Raw genomic sequence first — 19183 nt, forward strand, 5'->3', positions numbered from 1 at the left:
CCCCTTCCAAAGACCCAACTCGCTTTTCTCCACTGTTTTTTCCGAGCTTCTCCACGGAAAGCGGCGATTGGGTGGAAACTTGTTGGTTGTCGGAGGTGCTAGGCGCGACGGGATTGGTGTGGAGAGCGTTGTGTCCAAGGGAGCCCGGGCTGTGCTTGGATATGACGCAGCAGATCAGGACATTAGCCGTGTCCTGAGAAAACCGAGCCAATGCAGCTCGCCATTTTCTTCTCGCACCGCGCCGAGATTTCGCCGAAAACACTAAAGTCGCTCGTTTTTATTTTTCGTGTGCGGATTTTGGAATTAAAAGCACGACGCATCTGTTTTCGTCGCCGTGTTTGGAATCGCTGGGGTACAGCCAAGATACCGACCAGAAGATTGAGGCCAGATATGAGGAGTTGTGTTCGCGCTCGTTTTGCAGTGCGGCATCCCAAATAAACCGCTGTTTGTATTTTTGAAACATTTTTATGTATATTTTGTGGGGTTTTGTGTTTTTACACTTTTTTCACCTGTCCGTGCTAGGATAGGAGTGCTTTGGTACAATTAACAAGAAAAGAATTGCACAACTTGGAGAAATTCGAACTGGAGTCGCCATGGATCCAAATTGTCCAAAACAGTGACAGACTACGCCACTCTGTGATCTGTATTTGTCCGTTTCGTAGCCGTTCGCTGAATTCAACTCGTTTTTCCAGTCTTTATGATTGTCAACAAAGCAAAATGGCTAAAAATATTTCAACCAAGTTTTGTATTTCTATATTTTCGCAAATAGCTTAGCGACATGCAAAAATAAATGATTTGGTCTCGATGCCTTTGCGCTGAGTTTCCAGCGGGCAGAAGGCGAATGAACAATTGCGATTGGTTGAGCAACGCAGCCAATGGCTGAAAGCTTGTGTCGTTTCCGAAACTGTTACTAAGACGGACGCGCTTTGGCAGGAAGATTGAAGCGTATGGGAAAGGCGATGTTTAAAGAAATAAGAAGCGTTTCGCTGAGTCTGAAGTAAAGTGTCAAAGTGCAGATGAAGTGTGGTCTGGCACAATTGTGTTTTTTTTGTTGCACCTCTAAGTCAATATTTGACATTTATCTCAAGACTATATTTGGATTTTCTTTTTTTTTTTACATCACAATCACAAATTGAATGGTTGCAATTAGGAAATCGCTGGTATCACTGTCACGATACAGACGCCTGATACGATTGCATATCGCGATACAATATATTCAAATGCACTAAGTTTTATGATTTATCATTATAGAATGAACTGAATAACGAAAGCACAAGCTGAGTTTCCAAAAGTTATAAATAAAGCCAGACATTGAGTAAAACATTTCCAAAAGTGCGGAAAGTGCAGAGGCATTTTTAAAATGATGACTCTTTTGTTCAAACCAATCAGCGCCAAAGCTGGCATCGATAAGAGCAACTTTAAGTCAAAAACATTTGTGTTTTTTTTTTTCTAGAACTGAGTTGGTCAGTCCATGGTTTACGATACGCATCATGACATAGACGTATGGCCATACATGTATATTACTAAACAAAATTTTGTCCCAATCTTGAAATCGCGAAGTCTGCAGTTCTTTCCTTATCTTCTCCCAAACGTTAATGCTCCTGGTTGTGTTTAAAATGCGCACCATGATCTGAATCTTGAAGTCTTTAGTGATTCTTCTTCTTCTCTGTTATCTTACAGGTGGGTGGTGGGTCACAGTCATGTGGGAGTCTCACTGATTCCACGACATCGCCTGCCCTCCTAAATCCTCCCCGGCCGCACCGCTGACACCGAGCACCAGGCTTCCTCTCGGTGAAAAGAGCATGTTGCCAACACACTCTCTCTGCTCCATTATCTGGCTCAACCGGGGCATCAAGCTGAGGAAAGTGCTCCAGTCCGCCAACACCGGACAGGTCTGAACAACTGTTTTTCACACTTTTTAGAAATGCTCCTAAGCTTTGGCTGAGTCCTAACTGCGAGGACAAGAGATCTGTGCTGCGTCATACCTACGCTCTCCCGGTGGCCATTTTGATTTCTTATACAAAATGGCGCCAGGAGGCAACGTCGCGGTCTTCTAAGAACTGGGCGACAACTGCGAGATCCCCCGCCACAACAACTTGAACCCCTCACCTTTCTGAGCGACCCGACCTCTCTCAGAAACATGGCGGCCGAAGGTTTCCAGTACCGCGCCCTGTACCCGTTCACGAAAGACCAGGAGGAGGACCTGGACCTGCTGCCCGGAGACCTGCTCACTGTCAGCAAGGCGTCGCTGCTGTCCAACAACAGCTACCAGGAGGGCTGCGAGGAGCGGCCCGAGAGGCTGGGCTGGCTCCTGGGCTTCAACGAGAGGTCCAAGCAGAGAGGAGACTTCCCCGGGACATACGTGGAGTACGCGGGGCCCGTCAAGATGAGCGTCCCGTCCACGCAGCCCCGATCGCAGAGGCCAATCCCCGCAGCGCCCCGGACCGACCCCAACAAAGGTAAAGGATATGTTGATCTGTGCTTTGGTCAGATGTATGTCTTAAGCTGATGCATAATGAGGAGCGTAACCTGATAATTCAAACAGTATCTGGAAAGCTCTGCCATTTATTCTGTTGTAAAGAAATCCAGCGGGGTTTCAGCCTGTCCCACTTTTCGGATGAAAGCAGTAAGAGCTGGCTGTCAAGGCTGCCTTAATGATGATGAGCTGGATTTTTATCATGACTAGTCGGGAGTATTTCACTGGTTTGAAGTCGCCTCTCACATTCACCATAGCAACAGCTCTCACTGTGAACTGTGAAGCTCCTCATCACTTTGAGCAGCAAAGACGGTTACGCAAATTTAAAATGCATTTGATTTCTACAGTGGTACAGCACATTTGTGGTTTCGAGACCATAGCTAAGTAAGTTAAGAGTATGGGGATCGGCCAGTATGGGAGAACGTTTCTTGAAAATAAATAATGTCTATGTAAAGAAATCACAGTAATGAGTGAGAGACTGAGATGATCGTGATTGAAATGCTAAGCAAGAAACAAGCTTTCAGTTTTGGCGACACTAACTGATGGTGCTATAGTGAACATACTCTAGTTCAGGGGTAGGCAAGTTTGTGTCACGGAGGGCCGATTTTCATCATTGCCAAAACTCCAAGGGCCGAACCTCACCAATGTAGCCAAAGTTAAAAACATTTTTTGCAAATGCCAATCTTTTACATCAGTGCTTCTAAAGTGGTCCGGCTCCGAGACTTAATGACAAGCTGCGGCCCAAATAAAACTGTCATTTGTCATATATTGTATAAAATATTGTATTTATCACATGTTTATATTGAACAAGCCTTAGATTTGCTTTTAAGACTGAAATCATGATCAAAACAACCAATATTAATTGTAACAGACTCCAGTGTGTTTCCGTGTAGTTTCAGATGGAAAATGTGGAAAAAAAAGGTTCCCTACAGGCTCGAGACCCACTTTTGAGTCCTGACCCACCAGTTGAGAATCACTGTTTTACATTATACATGACCAAGTGGGATGTTCTGCAAAGACATTTAAAAAAGACACTATTTCTCACATTTTTAGAGTGCTTTAACAGTTATTTGATCCCTTACCTGCATAATAATATTTCTCAAAATCACATTGGGGGCCAGAGGTTCTGTGTTGGAGGGCCGGATTTGGCCCCCGGGCCTGACGTTGCCTACCCCTGCTCTAGTTGAAAGAACATTTTGTCTTTCATGTGCCTTTTTTTAAGTAAGTACTGTATGTAATAATATTGTAAACAGGGAAAGTTTAGTTTCCAAAATACTCTCGACACACTCCGACACCTCACACTAATTTCGCCCACTGCTTTGAAAGAATTTTACACAAACAAACTTTTATTGAATCCCGAGCACAGCTATATGCACTCATTTCAAACGTCTTTCCCATATTTTTTCATCTGGCTCGGCTTTACTTTAGCAGCACTGACGTCCAACTCAAACACACACTTGGCACGACACAGCTCCAACTAAACACCCTTCAAGCAAAAGCAAAGGTTCCTTATCAAAGTCCTTCCACCAAACCGCTGGATCCTCTCCTCGTTTGCACTCCGCCGTCGCTTCATTTATTGCTTCCTCGCCCAGATTGCCAGAGTGCAAAACAAAACGGAAAGTCCTGAAAGCACAGCCTCCTCCCCTGGTCTTAAAGCCGTATTCCACGCGATTGGCCGCGCTCTTTTTTATGACAGATGGGCCGAGTACCACCGCGGGCACGCACTGCAGACCCTGAACTCTGGGTTACCTCTGCTCCAGCCAGTTGGCCATTCACTCAGCGTTACAACTGCACACCATTCCAATTCATTAGTTTGAAGGGAGTTTTGTGCTCCGGCCCCACACATCAGGACCTCTTTACAAGTTTTTTTTCCCCCTCTCCCTTGGGTTGCGCACGATCGAATGAGCTTTTTTTTTCACCATTTCCATTTCCATACAATCAATGGGCCGGGCGTTCCTTTTGGCGAGGCAGGTGAGAGGGAGAACGGCTTCCCTTGTGCCGTGACAGGCACTGAGACAAACCAGTTGGGCAGCCAGCAGCGATCCGGAGACACACGGGGACACAGCGACCCAGAGAGAGGCGCGACGAGCAGGCAGAGGGGGCAGGGGGGAGGGGCAGGGCCAGAGGACTTAGAAACTGCCATTAAAGTGGACATGTCATGTACAGACACATCAACAGCACTGATATTTTGTCCATGCAAACAAATGTAAAGAACAGGTCTGCTGATACTTTTGGATTATATCTCTTGTGCTTCAGTCGGAGAAGAAAAAATGACTTAAAGTGGACATGTAATGCATAATCGACTTTTTCGAGCCTTAAACCATGTTTCCCTCGTCAGAGACAGACCTGGAGTAGTATTTCATTACCTCCGCACAGCTTTGAGTAATCCACAGGCAAAGCTGTATAATTTGGCTGTTTCTTCTTCTACAGTGTCAGCGTTCCGTTCCGTACTTCCTGGATACAGTTACGTCATTGTTAAAACCCAGTTAAAACTGCCCATAATCCAACATTACTTCTTCTTCTGATGCGTTCTACTCAAAGTGTGTTTATTACACCAAGCTGAAAATGTAAACCACACCGTAGATTGAAACTGAAAGTCAGTTTTTAATAGGTTATACTTACAGCTGCCAGCAGGAGGAGCCCCAGTCAAAATCTTTACCAGTTCTAGCGCCTGTCTTTCATTGTTACTATTTAACAGACAGAATTTCTAATTATAAAACGTAAAAAATCAATACTGAGTCACCAAAATAAGTCTATTTTTAGGTCTTAGGTAAGTGAGTAAATGAGTACTTTATATGTAATTGTACTACTGTGTGTTGGGTTAGTCCTGAGCCGCTGCGACTGAACCACAGCCATTGTGGGCCAACCTGACCAGCATGGTTTTGTAGATCGGGTAAACCTTCAGTGATCCTCTGACACGGTGCAGCGCCTCCTGGGTTTGTCTCTGTTTCAGAGCGTGGTGTCCCTCACTGGTCAGCTCCTTTACCTCCTCCTGCGAGCTCCCTCCGCTCCACAACAGTCTGTCTCTATCTTCTGGAAGAGTGTAGCAGACGAATATAATCCGTCTTAATCTCCAGTGAATGAACATTAGTAGTTGTAGGGTTAGAAAGCTTGTGTGGCTTAGCTGCGAGTCTTGCCCATATTACTCATAACAAAGGAAACAAAGCTGTAACATGATTAAAAGCTCAAAAAACTTAATTTCGCACTTGTCCTCTTTAAGATCTGACAAATCACACTTTCTTGTTGACTGAGAGCAAATATAATTTCAATGTATCACGCTGTATGTAACATTGAAGACACACAAACTGCAGGAAATTTGTGAGCTGCTGAGACACATTACAAAACAAATCCATTTTATACGTGTCTCCAAATATTAGCTCCGCAATTGAGTCAAAGTTGCCATTTGAATAGATAAATCACCAAGGTGATGCAGTTATTGAGGTCGTACAGAATCCTTTGCAAACAACAAAGAGTTTCTGTCACCTCTCAATGTCAATGCTCCTGAAAGTATTTCATGCATCACTCAAAAAGTACATTTCCAAAGTCGGGTTCACCCTAAAGTCTCCCAAATAAGTGAAATACACTGCAGGACTGTTAATCCCATGTGAAACCAGTCTTTGTTTTATGCAGTATAAAGAACACCAAGAACTGTTTTGTTATTTTTGCACTTCAGTGAGTCACAAGAATGAGTGCATGTTGCAATATCACAGAATAACTTAAGAGTTGTTAATGATCAGTTCTTTGGCTTGATACGAGGCTCATTTGTTTCTTCAGGCTTTTCCAGCTACATTACTCACCTCACCCTTGCTTTGTTTTTTTTTGTATCATAACGTAAAGTAGCAGAAGATTGGGAGTGGTTGAGAGTCTGGACATTTTGTAGCTCGTAAAGAATATCATACAGCCTAAATAGTTGTGTGAACAGTTGGACAATGATACTGTGTAAAAAATGTCCTCTTTTTCTACATAGCTGAAAGTTGCTGGAGCCCAGAGAGTGTTCTTTTCCCTCCTTTCCCTGGCCTCACTTTAACTGCCTGCTGAAGTGAACCGTGGCTCGGCATTTTTTTTTTTTTTTTCACAAACTCCTCCCTTGTTACACGCTCCTGCTCTCTCTCTCTCCCTCCTTTTGACTCCCTCGCACGTCCGATAGCCTCTCTGGGCAGCCATAAACCATGTTAGCACGGCCTATTCTCAGAATGCCCTACCAGGAGCAGACTTTCAAAGAACTGTCCGGGCGCGGAGAGTGGAGACTTGAGGATTGGAGAGATAGGACTTAAGAAAAGGGAGAAAAAAAACACCCTTGCAAAAAAAAGGGGTGAGAGAGAGAGCCAAGGCCACCCATTCAACTGCAAAGATAGGAACCAGCTGTATTTAGTTTCAACTCATGGGCTATTCTCATGGCCTGGCTTCACACTTAGCACAGAGCTATAGAAAATGTTGTTTTCTGCTGCAAACCCCCAATCCAGTTAAGCGTGAAGTTGTTTTACTGAAAGATTAATGGCTTTAGCAAAACAGGAACACCCAGAACATTTTGTACAGACTGGATCCAGCAGCAGAAGAGGAGCATTAGCTTTAGTTTGTGCAGAAACGGGCCAAAAGTTTGTGCGACTCATAATTAAGGATAAAAAGTTTAAACAAGTGCGTTGCAGAGCCAGCTAAAATCATATGCTGTGCAGTTATTTTCTATTCTATACAAAGCAGGTAAGCCACTATTTGAACACGGAGCAGCTTACTGCGCCCCACAAATCAAAGTCAAAAATCCATAAAAGGCTGCAGAGGGTATTCTAAGAATAATTTATTGCCCATTCTTCGCATTGAAACCCTTGATAGTTTATGGCGAGCTGGAAAGGGGGCAGACTCTCTTCTGCCGCCGGCCACATCACACTGACCTAACTTGAACACACTATTGATCCACTAAAGAAATGGTATTTTGATAACGAATCCTAATGCACATGTGGGACTGACGGAGTAGCTTTAAAAATGTAGTTGAAATGGGAAATTCTTCTAAAGCTGACAAGAGTCTTTTTGTATCATCACAGAAAACATTCTGAAGGAAATTTTCTACAAATTATGAAAGTGATCTTGTGACAAGATCAAATGAATCTGACCCAATCTCACTGTCTGAGCCTATTGAACAAGAGAAGATAGAACTTTATTGATTTCACACTCACAGTGGAGAAGTGCACTTGATACACAATGAAGTGCACAAAAAAGGGATAAAGATCGTTTCACCACGACCAAAGTGTCCAGCACCTCTCCGTGAGCCGGCGATGATTCCTTCTCCCCCTCTCGGCGCTAATGGTGGCGGTGTTGTTGTGAGATCACCTGAGGTCACATTCCCTCACACATGTGGCACGGTGAGGCGGCGCAGTGGGCAGGGCGGGGGGAGGGAGGGAGGGCGCGTGGTGATCCGTGGCCTGTCTGCAGCTGGAGGCGACCAACTGTCCCTGTCAGCACCCGCTCACACAGGCCCAACACCAAACACAAAAGTGCCCCATGTACAGGAGCCACACCGAGCCTTACAGAGCCAGTGCTGAGACTCAAACCCATCTGCCTGTTCCAATGGTCCTGCTTTGCCCCATTCTGCATTCACAAGCTGCTGTACTTCCAATACTGAAGCTGAGGCGTCTTTTGAGAGGGCAGTGCACACAGGACGATAGAAGTTTTCACTAAAATGTACGGATGTAACGATGCACTCAAGCCCCAATTTGATTCGATTTTTTTTATTTTAAGTTCCCGATTTTTATTTTATTTTACACAACATCTTTTATTTTAACATGTGCATTTTCGTTCTTGTACCAGACTGTAACTGTTTCCTCAATAAAAGAACTCGGAGCAGCAGACAATACTCTAAAAACACCACATAGACAATTTATCTGCAGAAAAAAAAGTTGGTTCCACTTCTTAACCTCTTACCACCCGCCTAAACCAAATGCATTCTGTCCTCTTTTGGCTGTGTAACACCTCATTTGAAAGCTAAGACCCACAAAACTGATCTTTTTCCTCGCATTGTTGCTGTAATGTGTCACCTTTTTTATGTTTTTTTTTCTTTTTTGTCACATTTTTTTTTTAGTTTTTGTGACATTTTTGTTGAATTTTTGTCACTTTTTGGTTGAATTTTTGTCACATTTTTGTTGATTTTTTGTCACATTTTTGTTGAATTTTTGTCACATTTTTGTTGAATTTTTGTCACATTTTTGTTGATTTTTTGTCACATTTTTGTTGAATTTTTGTCACATTTTTGTTAATTTTTTGTCACATTTTTGTTGATTTTTTGTCACATTTTTGTTGAATTTTTGTCACTCTTTGGTTGAGTTTTTGTCACTCTTTGGTTGAGTTTTTGTCACTCTTTGGTTGAGTTTTTGTCACATTTTTGTCACATTTTTGTTGCGTTCACATCCTTGTTTTCTTCTCATTTTTTGTGGCTATTTTGGTGCTTTTTTCCCCAAGAAGCTTTCTGATTAGGGTAAAGCCAAACTGGAGAAAATAGGATCTGTTCAGGTGGGAGTTAAGAGATTAACCCCACGTGTTCACCGAGCGCATTTTCCCTAGTTTGGCTTTACCCAAATCTAGGTCAGTGTAACGCCTCATTTGAAAGCTAAGACCTGCGAAACTGACTGTAACTTTTTTGTTGCTCTGTTTTTTTTCGTTTTTGTCACATTTTTTTAAGCATTTATTTTTTTATTTTTTGTTGCTTTCTTCATCGCTCTTTTCCCTCACTTTTGGTCACTTTTTGGTCGTGTTTTTGTCACTCTTTTTTCTCATCCTTAGAAAATGTGCTCGGTTCAGGCATTAGAAAGTGCTAAAAACATACATTTTGCATTGACTACAGTAGGACCGATGACTAAAAGAGCTTGCCATATGTTACTGTTAATATTTCAACATTATGTGGTGAGGTTTTGATCCCATTGGAGCATCTATCCAGCGTACCTGCAAGTGATAAACACAGAGCCATCGATAAAGAGATCATAGCAACAACGACCTCCCCAAAAAAAGCCCCTCGGTGAATCCCAGAATCCTCGCCATCAAATGTGATAAACTACCAGCGCGTTACGAGAGCGTTTCCCGGCTTCTCAGAATCGCCTCGCTGCTGCGTGTGTGCTCTGTGAAAAGACAAGCCTGCCCACTGACAATACACACTGCAGTCTTGCATAACTCCAGCGATACAGGGGGAGGTACAGCAAATATTTAGCTTCACATTGGCTGCCTTTGTGCGCCGGCCTCGGAATTATATAAAGAAAGAAAAAAGAAAGCTCCAAAGGTTTCTTCAGCTCTTAACCCCTTAACTCCCACCTGAACCGAGCACATTTTCTCCAGTTTGGCTTCACCTCAGTCCAAAAGCTTCTGGAAAAAAAAGCTGTGAAAATAGCAACAAAACTGAGACGAAAACAATGATGGGAATGTGACAAAAAAGTGAGAAAACATTGACAAAAAAAGTGACGGAAAATTGATGGAAAAAGTGGCAAAAATGTCACAAGAAATTGACAAAAAATTGACGAACAAATGACTAAAATGTGACAAAAAAATGGGATAAAAATGTGACCAAAAAAAGACAAAAATGTGACAAAAAAAGACAAAAATGTGACAGAAAAAGACAACAATTTGATAAAAAATTGATGGAAAAAAAGACAAAAATGTGACCAAAAAAATGACAAAAACATGACAAAAAAAAGACAACAATTTGATAAAAAATTGATGAAAAAAAGAGAAAAATGTGACAAAAAAATTACAAAAAATATGACAAAAAAATTCAAAAAATTACAAAAAATATGACAAAAAATATGACAAAAAATTACAAAAAATTACAAAAAAATATGACAAAAAATATGATAAAAAATTACAAAATTTTTAACAAAAATGTGATAAAAATTTGACCAAAAAATTACAAAAAAATGACAAAAAACTTACAAAAATGAGTTGAACACCCAACAAAAAAATTATGGGAAAAAAATTTGACGTGAGGAAAAAGATCCTCTCGGTTCAGGCGGGAGTTAAGAGGTTAAATAATACATGCAGTGATTCAGCCCTCTCATTCATCAATAATTGAGCAAATGTACCTCGGAGCAGACTGTTTCCTGGGATGATGGGAAATGCTGGTCTGGAGTTTTTACATTTGTATTGTCAAAAAGAAGATTTCTTTTATTCTTGAACCACACTCCACCAAAGACAAGACGCTTTGATGTTTCTGTGCAAGTTGACCTGAAACGTCCCGGAGGTGAGTCAGTGCACGCTCAAATCCATAGGGCTGGATGTTTATCCCGCTCCAGGCCACAGAAATGTCCCGTCCGACCATAGGGCTCATTGCTGTAGGGAGGTTGTTTACGAGCGCGAAACCCATGTCAGTCAGCCCCGGGTGCCCTCGCTGCCCCGGCGGAGGGTAGGCCAGCGGGGCACGTCAGGTCCCTCTCTGTCCTGCCAAAGGAAGCTGCTCCAATTGAGTCAGGAGTTGATGTTGTTTTTCCTCTTCTCCACTTTGCCCGAAATTCCACAAATTTGTCGGAACTTTCAGCCGCTGGAGGGGGGGAGACATTTAGCATCGCAGCAACACTTACGAGTCCTGTGAGGAGGATGTGAAACCCGAGAGCACATGGCTACTTACTGATAAACAAAGTCCTGCTTCCACTTTAAAGACTAAAAGAAGGCATCAGCGTATATTGTATTATTAGTGAGGTTAATTCACGCAGCCTCCATAGGCAGTGTAGCATTATTAGCCACACGTTGGACTGGCATAGTTGTTCAGGTCTCACCAATACGCCATAAAATCTCATATCAGTATTGAAACCACGATATGTAGTTTGCTATGGCCATGTTGATGACATAACATAACACTGAGACGAAGGATTAAAGGAACAGGCCACCATTTTTCTTTCCTTAGACGAGTTGATCCGTACCTGTCTGGTCTTTGTGCGTGCCCGTTTGGAGCCATAGGAATACATTGAGAGAGGCCAAAATGCTAACAACATTTTTGGTGTTTTGCGTGACTGAGGGCACACACAAAGGCCAGACAGGTGCGCATCAACTCGTCCAAGCTCAGGTAAGAACATATTTCAGTATGGAAAAACGGTGGCCTGTTCCTTTAAAGGTACACTGCGTAACATTTTGGACTATACTGTTGCGGTAAAACAACATGCTCCTAATGACAAAGAAAACGCTGTTACTGCAGTGTGTAATAAAATAACGGACGGGGATGAGAAACTAACCTATTTAAATCTTAAATTCTACTGCCTTTCGTCACATCTCCATGGAGACGAGCTGGAGACGTCCCCACTCCTAGTGAAGTTTACAGTCATGTCTTAGCAGGGGCGAGCCTCATAAATATTTGTTTGTACATTTATCAGGTATTGTTCTATGATGGAAACATCTGTCAGAAAATAAATGCTTGTATTTGAATTTTATTTATTGGGTAAAATTCTACGCAGTGTGGCTTTAAGACTAACTTTTGGTGGCCACCAGGCTTCTTGCTGAATTGGCGCACAAAAAAAGCATCAAATAGAGACGAAAACAAAGACGAACAAAAATGTGACAAAAATATGTCAGAAAAGCAACAATAACAACATTAAAAAGTGGCAAAAACATGCCAAAAAAAAATCAACATTTGAAGATGTGCTCGTTTCAGGCGCATTTCCTCGTCTTATTTAGGCTTGGTTATGGCTCCAGCCTAAATAAAGGCGTGGCACATGGTAAAACTCTGCTGAACGGACTCTTTATTTAACTGGACAGGAGAAAGGGTTCGGGCTATGAAGATTGGAGGTTGATTTTCAGAAAAGTGTTGGGGCTGGGAGTTGATCTCACAGCGCTTAGGCTGGAACATCAGGCTTTTGTACCACAACAAAATCCACACATTTGTATACAGTGCATTAAGGTCGTGAAAAGCATCGTTCTGTTACGTTTACGATTGACAGTGGCCCTGTAAAAGTTAAAGATACATTTCTGTGTCGTGGTGCATTTTGTCTTTCATGATAATAAATCGGCAGTATCTTGATTAATAAACCAACAAAATAAAATGCCATGAATGTCCAGTACCATTTCGTCAATCGGATCAATTGGAAATATATCAATATAGAAATTTGAATCGCATTAAGCAGGAGGATTGCTCAATAATCTTGTATAAATTTTGCAAATCTTGTCACTCGAGTCCGACAAGTCACAGTGTTTTTGGGAAATGGCTCAGCTAACTGTCCCGATCATACGAAAATGTTGTCGAAAATAGTTCCGCATATTGATTTTACAAAGGAACGCGGGCGCTGTGGTTCATACATAGGTTGATGGGGCAGGGGGTGAAGCTGGGGGGGGGGGGCACGGGGGCCGTTCTTGGCAGGAGGCACGGCTCGGCTCTGACCCGCGCTCATTATTAATTTGGTTGAGTTCGCAGCAGAATCGCCGAATCAGCACATACCGTTCCCGCCGGGTCTCCAAACGGCTCCCTCCTCTGGCCTCTCCCACCGCGTTTGATTTCAGCCACTTGCCCCCCCCCCGCGTTTTTTTCCCCCCCTCTCTTTCCCTGCGCGTTTCCAGGCCTGACGCTCGAACGGGGGAAGCTTGACTTGGCAGTTTGTTTCGCGCACATCTGGCGTTTCTTGATCCTCGGCAACAGTTTACCTGAAGTCACCCCTGGGCTGCCGCGCACTCCGCAGCGGCCCGGACACGCTCACTTCTATCCGCCGCTCATTAAAGTCTTAAGGGATTGGGCCACTGCTGAAATTAAGCAACCTCAAAGTAGAAAGTAAGGGAGTTTGGAGGGGGATTGTGCAGCTCTCGTGCTGACAGGTTTCTGCAGGCTTCTCTCACTGCAGAGAGTGAAATCCACAATTACCTTTACACATATCTAGTCAAACCTAAGCGGTCATGGTACAGGGTGAGTTTTATAAATGTTTTCATAGTATATTTAAATATAGTTACTTTTTAACCTCTTAACTCCCGCCTGAACCGAGAGGATCTTTTTCCTCATGTCATCAGATTTTTTTTCCCATCATTTTTTTGTCGGGTATTCAACTCATTTTTGTGACTTTTTTGTAATTTTTTGTTAAATGTTTGTAATTTTTTTGTCAAATTTTTATCACATTTTTGTAAATTTTTTGTGATTTTTTGTCATTTTTTTTGTCACATTTTAGTAATTTGTTCGTCAATTTTTTGTCAATTTCTTGTGACATTTTTGTGACATTTTTGCCACTTTTTCCATCAATTTTTGTCACTTTTTTGTCAATATTTTCTCACTTTTTTTGTCACATTTCCATCATTGTTTTCGTCTCAGTTTTGTTGCTATTTTCACAGCTTTTTTCCAGAAGCTTTTGGATTGGGGTAAAGCCAAACTGGAGAAAATGTGCTCGGTTCAGGTGGGAGTTAAGGGGTTAAGAACTGAAGAAAGTTTCTCATTTTTTTTGGTCATTTTTTCGGTAACTTTTTGTCATTTTTTGGTCAAATTTGTATCAAATTTTTGTCACTTTTTTGTAATTTTTTGGTCACTTTTTTTGTCATTTTTTTGTCATTTTTGTGACATTTTTGCCACTTTTTCATCAATTTTTCGTCACTTTTTTGTCAAACTTTTCTCAGTTTTTTTCCAGGTGGGAGTTAGGGCTTAATTAATGACTTTTTTTTGTAGTTTATCAAAAACCATTGGCTCAAATTATGGAGAGTTGCATTTTTACTTCTTCTGGCGTGTTATAACTTTGTCAGCAGAGTGCACAGCGCCCCTCGCTGACCTGGCAAGATTACTACATTTATTTACATTGGCTTTGCTTGGATATGTTTGACTAAATATCAATTGATGCACAATGATAAAAATGCATTTGTTTAATCAAGATCCAGCTTAAATGGTTGTATGGTACTGTTGAGCTGCTGGGAAAGAGCAGAGGGACTGCAGGAGAGGCCTGTATTACACTCCTGTATCACTCTCAAAATGGAGAGCTAAACTCACTGTGTTTTTGCTAAACCCATAGATCAGGAGTAGGCAACGTCAGGCCCGGGGGCGAAAACTGGCCCTCCATCAGCAAACTCTGGCCCTCGAGATGATTTTGAGAAACATTACAACCCAAATCAGAGATCAAATGCCTGTTTAAGTACTCTAGAGGATTATTCTTTTAGGATTATGGCCTAAAGGGTGCTCTGCTAAGACATTTTAAGGAATTGACAGTATTTTTCACATTTCTAAAGGAAGAAATGACTTAAATCTAGTTGAATAAAGAGATTAAATCAGACGTGTGAGAGATTAAGTCTGGCCTTAGATTATTTTCAGATTATTTTGAGTGAAAATAAATATTTTTTACAGTGAAATTGAGTTTGTTTGATTTCCAGTGGGATTTCTATTTGTTCTATTGGCATTAGAGTTGGCATTAGAGTTTATATCTGATCTTAGATTAGTTCAAACCGACACAAATTTAATCTAAAAAAAACTTTATTCAAGTGATTTTAGGTAATTTATCTAATTTAAGATGGACATTTTTCCAGTGTATATGATGTACAACACTGGCATATGTAGAAAGTGATGCTTTACTTCAATTGCTTTAATTGGAGGGTCCGGCCCTTGGTCTTTTGACAATGAAGAAAACCGGCCCTCCACCGAACAAACTTGCCGACCCCTGCCATCGATGTTTGCAGCTGCGTAGCATTTAGCATTGAAGCAGGTATAAGCTACCGCTAACATCCTGAGCAGCTAAAACTCCACCTTTGACGGCACTGCAGACAATGCAAACTCTGACAATCACAGAGAAAGTATTTGTATCATCTCACAGATGCCATTGTGAAGTAGAAGACCTTTGTGAGAATCATGTAGGAGCTGGTTTACATATCCATGTGTTTATTGGTAATTATCTTCATGAACGAGCTACGATCAATGAATGGCGTCTTGTTTCATTCCAGTTAATGATATTATTGTGTGTCATCCCACCTGTAGCTGCCATTGACTCTAATGTGTATTCAGACTGGGAATCACACCATTCATCACAATGTGCTGTCTACTCGATATGTTATTCACTACATGGACATTTTTATAGAATTGTGTAAGTTCACAAGTTGTATAATGTAAATAACTGAAACAGACATAATCAATAATCATAAAACTCATCCTCAGTACTATATGTTTTCCCACACCCTTTAAAACACCTATCATGCTTTTAAACGCACTTTCTTTTCTTTTCTTCTCTGTTAAAAACTTTTGTTTTTGCTGATATGGCGATAATGGTCCCTCCATCTTTTACTTGTTAAGCAGCAAGTCGTATCTAAGCAAAGATAAAGCTAGTTTTGCTCCAGTCCAAACATCATGGCGGGTGGATTCTGGGAGCAGCGCTGAAACAAACGCCCTTGTGTGCGGCTGAGCCTATAGCCTCGTGCACAAGTGTGGAAATGTAAGCCTGACTGAGTGTAAATGGTGGGCCGGCTGCTGGGCCTGGCTCAGCCTGATCTGGCTCTGGGCCACTGGGCTTTTGCTTGTTCAGGAGTTTTGATTAAATCCTTTATTGTGCTCCACTCACGCAAAGCACTAAGGTGAAGCAGCGAGCAGGACGAGAGGGGGGCAGAGGAGCGGGCCGGGGGGGGGGGAGCGAGGGAGGCTTTCTCTGCCTCTGAAAAGATGTTTGATTTAGTCTTTGGGGAGTTGTAAAGCAGATAAGTTTCTTTCTTTGCCTGCCCGCACCATTTCATTCTCTCTGTCCTTTTTATTTTCTCCCTCACTGAAAGGCTTGTTTTATTGCATTCTGCACATTTTGTTCTGCTTCTGTGCACAAGGAAATGCAAGACTTGACGTGAGAAGAACTCTTAAAATCCACATCTCCACAATTAATCAGCACATTTTCGGACATTGGATCCATTCAGCAGCTCTCGGCTCAGAGTTTGCACCGTTGGCAAATTGACTGATACTTGGAAGAGCTGCATTTCAGAAGGAAAACCGAAGCGCGTCTACTGTATGTGATTGTAAAAGTTTGACATGAACTGTTAGCTGGTGTCCCAACTCGTTTCTAGCTCTCACAATGCCTTCTGCACATGCAAACTGCTCAAACTAGTTGATAACATGCAAATTGGTTACCCCACAGTATTACTCAAAGTTGACTTTTTTGAGCTTTAACTCATGTTATGATGTTGTTCCCTCGTCAAATGAGTAGTAGCTCACTTCATTTACACACTTTGGAGTAATCCTTGGTAGGGCTGTGCAATTAATCGAAATTCGATTACGATTTCGATTACAACAGTAAACGATTACAAAATTAGCATAATCGCAAAAATTATAATTTTTATTTTATTTAAAAAAAAAAAAAAAAAAATTGTTTTTATATTTTTTTGCAAAGCAGACTTGCATTATTTCAGGCCGCTGGGATTATTTTCCCTTCGCTTTTCACGTGCCATGGCTCATGCTTTTGTCTGACATAAAAACAAACGGCGCTGTGTGATGATGTCATCAGGCCGCGCTGCTCAGTTTGCTTGCGCAGGTGTGAGGGCTGGCCAGCAGGGTGTGAAACAGGGACCTCTCCTTAATCAAGGTGTACTTGAAATCATTTGTACTTTAATGACTGTTCAGAAAACATAAAATGTAGTGTAGTGTTTTGATTAATAAATAAATAAAATAAAGACAGACTTTTAAAGGCAACAAATAATCGTTTGAATAATCGTGATTTCAATTATGACAAAAATAATCGTGATTATTATTTTTTCAATAATCGAGCAGCCCTAATCCTTGGGTTAAAAGATGAAATTTGATGCTATTTTTTAGTGGGTTTTCATAGAATGGATTTTTTCAATCTCACACTTGTATTTTATTCTTTTTGGGGTGAAATGTTATACGGTTTAGCTTTAGATTCCCAAGGATACTAAGGCAGTACGTCCTCGGGAGAGAATCAAATCCTCTGTTAAAATGGACAAGAATGTTTAAACACTACACAAGAACACACTCATGGTTGCTTTTTTGAACATTCATGACGTTTAGGTCTGTGGTCAATAATGTTTCGGTATCAGACTTCAACTTCCTGAACTTAACACATGTTGCCATGTTTCACTCTACCCTTTAGCTTCTACAGCGTGGGCATTACATACACATGCCGTGCCTCGTCACCAGACTTTCTGACAGCTCGCCCCACGTCTCCAGTGTCTGACAGTGGCTCTGCGCAGAGGAGTAACGCTGATTTGTGTTGTTGTTTCAGCTGTTTGGGTGCCGGACCTGAGCGAGCAGTTCACACCGCCGGAGACAGCCCCCCCAGCGCTGGTCAGCCTCATCCAGGCCATCGAGAGGAGAGGTACTAGTCAAGACGCGGCTCAGTTTGTCCTCGTTCAATGTTTTTTATCGTTTTTTATCGGCTGTCGTGATCGTTTCAAACACATCTTAATCGCCGTCTTACTCTTTGTCGGTTAGAAAATGCTGTATTCAGCTAAAACAGAGTAGTCAAAGTTTCCCTTGGCTTATCTTCTGGGTTTAACATAGTAAGCCCCTCCACACACCACACTGTGACCCACAAAACTGATCTTTTTCCTCACGTTGTTGCTGTGTTGTGTCACCTTTTTTATGTTTTATTTATTTATTTTTTGTCACATTTTTGTTGAGTTTTTGTCACATTTTTGTTGAATTTTTGTCACATTTTTGTTGAATTTTTGTCTTTTTTTTGTTGAATTTTTGTCACATTTTTGTCGAGTTTTTTTTCACATTTTTGTTGAATTTTTGTCTTTTTTTTTTTAGTTTTTGTCACATTTTTGTTGAATTTTTGTCTTTTTGTTGTTGAATTTTTGTCACATTTTTGTTGAATTTTTGTCACATTTTTGTTGATTTTTTGTCTTTTTTTTTTAGTTTTTGTCACATTTTTGTTGAATTTTTGTCTTTTTTGTTGTTGAATTTTTGTCACATTTTCGTTGAATTTTTGTCTTTTTTTGTTGAATTTTTGTCACATTTTTGTTGAATTTTTGTCACATTTTTGTTGAATTTTTGTCACATTTTTGTTGATTTTTTGTCTCTTTTTTTTTAGTTTTTGTCACATTTTTGTTGAATTTTTGTCTTTTTTGTTGTTGAATTTTTGTCACATTTTCGTTGAATTTTTGTCTTTTTTTGTTGAATTTTTGTCACATTTTCGTTGAATTTTTGTCACATTTTTGTCGAATTTTTGTCACATTTTTGTTGAATTTTTGTCACATTTTCGTTGAATTTTTCTTATCTTCCGGGTTTAACATAGTAAGCCCCTCCACACACCACACTGTGCTGTCAGGACTTTGTCTCAGAGCTGCAGGCAGTTGGTTTGTAGTCAGTCCGGTATGAGGTAAGGACAGCACTTCCTGGTTACGGACACTGCAAAAAGTCTTCAAATAAGTGACATTTTCTTGAAATAAGTACATTTGTCTTGGATTTGAGAGACTAATTTCATCAAATCTGTTCACACAGACAGACATTTACGATATTTATGTTTAAATTAAGATCAAAGAAATGACTGCACTCAAACTAGATGGAAAATCTTAATTTACTTGAAATAAAACTTTTAGATGTTTTGTCTTAAGGCGACACACGGCAGGTAAAGATATTGGTTTTTCACGCAGTGGTCCAAGTGGAGATTTTTTTTTTTGCTCGTTTCGTCCCTTTTCATCTTAGTTTTCATGTCAGAGTATGAAAATGAAAAAACTTACTCCGTACAATCAAGAAAATTAGATCCGAGGCACACAAAATGGGCTACTGGTGAATTTATTCAACTCCAGCGTGTTTCAACTCACTACCGAGAGTTTTTACAGATTTATTTAAAAACACATTTA

General features: G+C 41.1%; 1 protein-coding gene across 2 annotated transcripts in view; it reads left to right on the forward strand.

The window, feature by feature from the left end:
- Window positions 1–2140: 2140 nt before the first annotated feature.
- The window catches only part of pik3r2 (phosphoinositide-3-kinase, regulatory subunit 2 (beta)), a gene marked incomplete at its 5' end in the record, with an annotated part of 28427 nt that continues 11384 nt past the window's right edge, over window positions 2141–19183 (forward strand). For both annotated transcript variants that reach the window (XM_079570128.1, XM_079570129.1), the window contains 2 exons: window positions 2141–2459; window positions 17599–17691. In XM_079570128.1, coding sequence (XP_079426254.1) covers window positions 2141–2459; window positions 17599–17691 — 412 coding nt within the window. The remainder of the gene's footprint in view (window positions 2460–17598; window positions 17692–19183) is intronic.

This window comes from Gobius niger, assembly GCF_951799975.1.
Source record: "Gobius niger genome assembly, chromosome: 13".
Lineage (NCBI taxonomy): Eukaryota > Metazoa > Chordata > Actinopteri > Gobiiformes > Gobiidae > Gobius > Gobius niger.